Source organism: Chrysemys picta, chromosome 4 (assembly GCF_011386835.1).
Source record: "Chrysemys picta bellii isolate R12L10 chromosome 4, ASM1138683v2, whole genome shotgun sequence".
Taxonomy (NCBI): domain Eukaryota; kingdom Metazoa; phylum Chordata; order Testudines; family Emydidae; genus Chrysemys; species Chrysemys picta.
The window spans coordinates 61020498-61026158 of NC_088794.1; the positions used below are offsets into that span (position 1 = coordinate 61020498).

The 5661-nt window shown below is 53.6% G+C and overlaps 1 protein-coding gene across 1 annotated transcript; it reads left to right on the forward strand.

Annotated features, from left to right (window-relative positions):
* Positions 1-2289: 2289 nt before the first annotated feature.
* LOC101937898 (sperm acrosome membrane-associated protein 3-like) lies at positions 2290-4599 on the forward strand. The gene is made up of 4 exons (XM_005311761.4): positions 2290-2377; positions 3137-3295; positions 3624-3702; positions 4524-4599. The coding sequence occupies exons 1-4, from the start codon at positions 2290-2292 to the stop codon at positions 4597-4599; spliced, it is 402 nt and encodes a 133-aa protein (XP_005311818.2).
* Positions 4600-5661: the final 1062 nt, after the last annotated feature.

Sequence of the window (5661 nt, forward strand, 5' to 3'; positions counted from 1 at the left end):
TCTGCAAGCAAAGCCCAATCTATGAGTTGCTCATCAGCTGCATTATTTCTACTATAGCCCCATTGTCAGTGGTGGCTATTAAGGTCATCAGGGTATGCAGCAGGGTGGGAAAAAGACAGAAGTGAGAGCTTTGGCCATTCATTATTTGGAGGTTTGTTATGGTCAGTTGTCTGACTCTTATTGCAGCAATAGAGACACGATGGTCTTGGATTACTCCAGAACTGAAATATCTTTAAAATCATGACTGATGTACAAGGTGAAGCCAGTGAACCATTTTAGAACATTGCATGGCAGGTGCTGTCATCTCATGCACCTTTGGAAGATGAGCGTCAACACACAATGTGACTGTGGACACCAGTCAGAAAATTAGTGCGCCAGTGGGCAGCTTCGGAAGTGGCTTGATGCAAATCTGATATGCCAGTAGCAAACAATCAAAGTCACAATCACTGTCAGTGCTCACTTTGATTGTTTGCTACTGGCATATCAGATTTGCATCAAGTCACTTCCGAAGCTGCCCACTGGCTCACTAATCTGGAGTAGGGTATCTGAATATCTCTAATCACCTTTCTTGCCATACAAAAGATGAATACATTCTCAGAGAAGGGTATAAGCTTGCTGTGTGAACCACAAAGTTGAGCATTCCAAGTTTTTCCTAATATCCAACTTAGACCTCCCCGACTTCAGCTTGAGACCATTGCTTCTTGTTCTGTCATCTGCCACCACTGAGAACAGCCGAGCTCCATCCTCTATGTAACCCCCCGTCAGGTAGCTGAAGGCTGCTATCAAATCCCCTCTTACTCTTCTCTTCTGCAAGCTAAATAAGCCCAGTTCCCTCCGCCCCTCCTCATAAATCATGTGTCCCAACCCCCTAATCATTTCCGTTGTCCTCAGCTGGACTCTCTCCAATTTGTCCACCTCCCTTCTATAGTGAGGGGACCAAAACTGGACACAATACTCCACATGTGTTCAGGGCCATCCCTAGCTTTTCTGGGGCCCTCCACAGCCCCCCCCGGGGGGGGCCAAGCCTCCGTGGGGGGGGGGCTGGCTTGGGAGTTGGGGGGTAACCGCCCCCCAGCACTCACCGATGGCACGGCTGGGTCTGGGTTGCTGCACTTCCTGCTGCTGGTGAATACAGGCCTGGCCCTGCTGCAGTCCTCTGGGGAGTGGGGGTGAGGCTGGGCCAGAGCAGGGGCGGGAAGAGGCGGGGTTGGGGCAGAGCAGGGGCGGGGGCCATGGGGAAGAGGCGGGGCTGGGGCTGCAGTGCAGGGCACCAGGAAATTTGCCCTACACAGCTACATACTTTGCTTATGGGTAAGGACGGCCCTGGACGTGGCCTCATCAGTGCGAATAGAGGGGAACAATCACTTCCCTCAATCTGCTAGTAACGCTCCTACTAATGCAGCCCAATATCCCGTTAGCCTTCTTGGCAACAAGGGCACACTGTTGACTCATATCCAGCTTCTCATCCACTGTAATTCCCAGAACCTTTTCTGTTGTTTTTGTTTCTGTTTGTTGTACCCTAAAAGTGATATGAATTGTCTGTCACCACAAGGAGAAAGATAGACTGTAACCTAGAACTTTTGGTGTATCTATACTTGATCGGCTTTAACACAGTAGACCAACACTCCTCCGCTCCACCCCCAAAGCTGGGGCTAGACCATACTTCGAGATCACAGTAAGGGTGACAACAGACCCATGCCTCAGACAGGGAAGGTTCTAGAAGCAGCGAAGCCATGACATCACAAGCTCCCATGGGGTTCTGGAACACCAGCCCTGACTTTGGCACTCAGGGACTTTCTGCTACTCTCCACTCCACAGGCCCGGTGAGCAGCTATCTGGAACGGGATCCAAGAATCCAGGCAGGGGCCAAATCCCACAGTTCCTATTCCAACTAAGCCCACAAAGGGGGCAGGACAGCCATCAGCACCCCTGCAGCCCTGACAACACTCCATGATCCCGGGGCCATCAGCTTCCGTGCTGTGCCAGTCTCCTGAGCCCTCTTGGCCGGCCTAGCCATGGCCCCTAGTCTGAGGGCTGCCCAGCAGAGCGGGGAGACAGACTCCATGCTCTTAATACTGTGGTTGCCTGAGGGTAAGGTCCCACGACAGGCACTAACCCAACTGCTCGCTGCCTCCTTCACAGTGCACCTTGTGTAAGCAGCTTGTGCCAGGCCTAGGGCCCCAGCTGTGGTCAGACATCCCCTAGAGTGCAGCCTCCAGTTCCGGCCACACTGCAGGAATGGCAGCTCTCATGCTGCTGTCCATCTTGGCCTGTGTCCTTGTGGGGAACATGGGGAAGATCTTCCGGCGCTGCGAGCTGGCCCAAGTGCTGCACCAGGCAGGGATGGATGGGTTCCGAGGCTACAGCCTGGCTGATTGTGAGTGATGGCCTCCTCATGGGTCTGTACATATATTCCCTTCTGCCTCCCTTTGGGGCTCTGTGTGTATCCTCCCAGCCCCACCCATGAGGTTCTGTGCATCTCTCTCCCCCCGCTCTCCCCATGGGACTCTGTGTGTATTCATCCCCCAGCCACACACCCATGTGGGCTCTGTGCATATCCCTCCGCATGGGGATCTGTGCATATCCCGCCCCCTAGGGTGACCAGACAGCAAGTGTGAAAAATCAGGATGGGGTGGGAGGTAATAGACGCCTACATAAGACAAAGCCCCAAATATTCGGACTGTCCCTATAAAATCGGGATATCTGGTCACACTACTCCCTCCGCCCCATCACCCATGGGGCTCTGCGTGTAGCACTCCCCGTGGGGATCAGTGCGTATCCCTCCCCCATCCTACCCATGGGGTTCTGTGCGTATCCCTCCTCCAGCCCCACCCCTGCATGGGGCTCTGTACGTATTCCTTCTCCCAACCTCCCCGTGGGGCTCCGTGAGTATCCCTAGCCCCACCCCTCCATGTGGCTCTGTGCAGATTCCTTCCCCACCCCCAACCCCCATGGAGCTGTGTGGGGCTCTGTGTATATCCCTCCTCCCGCCCTCCCTATTCTGCTCTGTGCATATCCCTCCCCGTGGGGCTCTGTGTATATCCCTCCTCCTGCCCCACCTCCCTGTGGGGCTCTGTGTGGATCCCTACCCCCACCCTCCCCGCGAGGCTCTGTGCGTTACTAAATCCTGCACCAGGGCTGTGCATGGCATTCCACGAAAGCCGGTTCAACACGGACACGGTGGACCATGAAGCTGATGGCAGCACTGACAACGGCATCTTCCAGATCAACAGCCGCCAGTGGTGTGACGACTACAGGAGCTCCACCCAGAACCTTTGTCACATGCACTGCAGTGGTGAGTAACCCTCTCCGGCCCCAGTGCTGACCCCTGGGCCATGGCACAGTGCTAGAGACCTGTGTGGCAGGGAGCAGGGTGGGGTCCTCCCTGTAGGGGTTGATCCCTCCTGGTAGTCACGGGGAACCAGCATCAGGCCCGAGACGTTTTGGAATGGAAGGCCACCCTTACCTTCAGTGGACAGCAGAGGGCAGCACAATGGGGTCTGGATTGGTTGGCTGAATGATGGCATCTCCTGCTAGGAGGACCAGGGCTTCCTGGCTACAGTGTTGCGCTACCAAGGGATATGCCCTATCCTTACTCTCTTCTCCTCCCTCGCCCCCCCCAGATTTGCTGACCAGTAACATCAACGATGACATCGTGTGTGCCATGCAGATTGTGCAACAGCCAAGGGGCATGGGGGCCTGGTAAGGGGGAGCTGGTGGAAGGGTGTGGGTGGAGTGCCAGTGTAGCAGTGCATGGCAAAATATGCAACACAATGTACTGCTACAACTTGGCAGTTGTACAATACAACCCATATTGCAACATAATAAATGCAATGAAACACAATGCTATACGGCAGTATTTAGTGCAACAAGGTGCTACACAATGCAGTACACCAGACAACCCCACAAAACAATGCAGTGTAAAGAAAACATACAATGTAGCTCAGTACTCTTTATACAACCCAACAAAAGACAAAGCAACCAGGGCCGGCTCCAGCATTTCTGCCGCCCCAAGCAAAAAAAAAAAAAAAAAAAGCCACGATTGGCAGCGGCAGTTCAGCGGCAGGTCCTTCGCTCCGTGCTGCAGGTGACGCCCCTCTCCCTTGGCCGCCCCAAGCACTTGCTTGTTAAGCTGGTGTCTGGAGCGGGCCCTGAGAGCAACAAGGCTGTTACCATGCTGCCCTGCCCATAGGCAGCTGCATCTCAGCGCTGGACAAGTAATCCTTGTGCAGTGCTGCTGTTACCCAAATTCTCCACCCCGGAGGCAACTACTGCTCAGCACCATGTGAGCTATCCCCCTACATTTTCACTGTGTGGTTGTAACCTGGCTGCCCCACCCAAAAGGCAGCTGCATATCAGTGCTTGGTGAGTGAGCCCTGCATAGTGTCTCTGTAGCTGTTACCCAGCTGCCCCGCCCGGAGGCGGCTGCATCTCAGCACTGGGTGACCCATCCCCATGCAGCAGCACTGCTCTCAATGCCAGTTGATCTCGCTGACCTTGCTCTCTCTGTTTACCCTTCTCAGGCTGGCCTGGAGGAAACACTGTGAGGGCCATGAGCTCTCACAGTGGGTGGAAGGATGCAGTGTGGGAAGTAGATGAAGGAGTGCCTTGGGATGCCCTGGACCTGCTAGATGGGGCATACTGCAGTCACATCAGTCTCCTGCAGATTTAGCACCTCATTGAAATCCTCCGTGAGCACCTACTTCTCCTTCTTAACTAGCTCCAAAGTGGGTCATTAACTGTGGGGGAGTGTTGTCCCCCTAGTGAGATTGCACCTTAAGGCACTGGGAGCAGATTTTCCTGAATAAAGCTGTCTGACGGTCTAATGACAAAAGGGTCACACATTTTATTTAGAGAAGACAATAGGATTGGGGGGGGAGGGGCGCCTGAGAGAGTCAGACTCCTGGGTTCTATCCCTCGCTCTGGGATGGGAGTGGGGATTCTAGTGACAAGAGTGGGGGTGGGGAAAGAGCTGAGTGTCAGGGTTCCTGGATTCCATTCCCAACTCTGGGAGGGGCTGGGAGTCAGGATGCCTGGGTTCTATTCCTGACTGTGGGAAGGGCTGGAAGTCAGGGATCCTTGATTCTCTTCCCATTTCTGTTCATCCATCTCCTTGGAGCCTATTTCTATCTATTCTGGCTCCCTTGTCACAATAACTCTGAAGCAGCTACTATCCACAATGAGACCCTGGGGGAAGATGGAGTCATCCTGGCCATCTCAGGGAGGGCAGGCTCATCCCCCTTTGCACACAAGGAACTGTAAAATACAATACACTTCTTGGTTTAGCATGGTGAAGAGCCCCTTTGCCTTTCCTGATCCTCCACTGTGCCCATGTGTCTGCTTCATTGTGTTTGCATAAATCCCCAGTGGCTTATGTGGGAAATGTTTTCAAATTCCCCAGCTAAGACCACACACATTCCAGTGTCAGTCACTAAACTGAGGTCAATTCATCTGTCGGACTCTATGGAGAGAGAGAGAGAGAGAGAGAGGTGTGTATGGGGATAGATAAATATATAGCCAAGTGTTTATGGGGATAGACAGACAGATGCATACGGCAATAGAACAGACAGAGGTGAAACTGGGCGTGGGAGAAGAAGCCTAGTGGTACTTGAGGTGATCAGAGGGCAGGCCAGAGGAGCCTAGGTTTGTCCCGATTTTATA

Excerpts from the sequence above, each read along its gene's own strand:
- LOC101937898 (XM_005311761.4), top strand. The coding sequence starts at position 2,290 with ATGGGGAAGATCTTCCGGCGCTGCGAGCTGGCCCAAGTGCTGCACCAG. Across the intron at positions 2,378-3,136 it reads AGGCTACAGCCTGGCTGATT|GGCTGTGCATGGCATTCCAC; the intron begins GTGAGTGATGGC and ends ATCCTGCACCAG. Across the intron at positions 3,296-3,623 it reads TTGTCACATGCACTGCAGTG|ATTTGCTGACCAGTAACATC; the intron begins GTGAGTAACCCT and ends CGCCCCCCCCAG.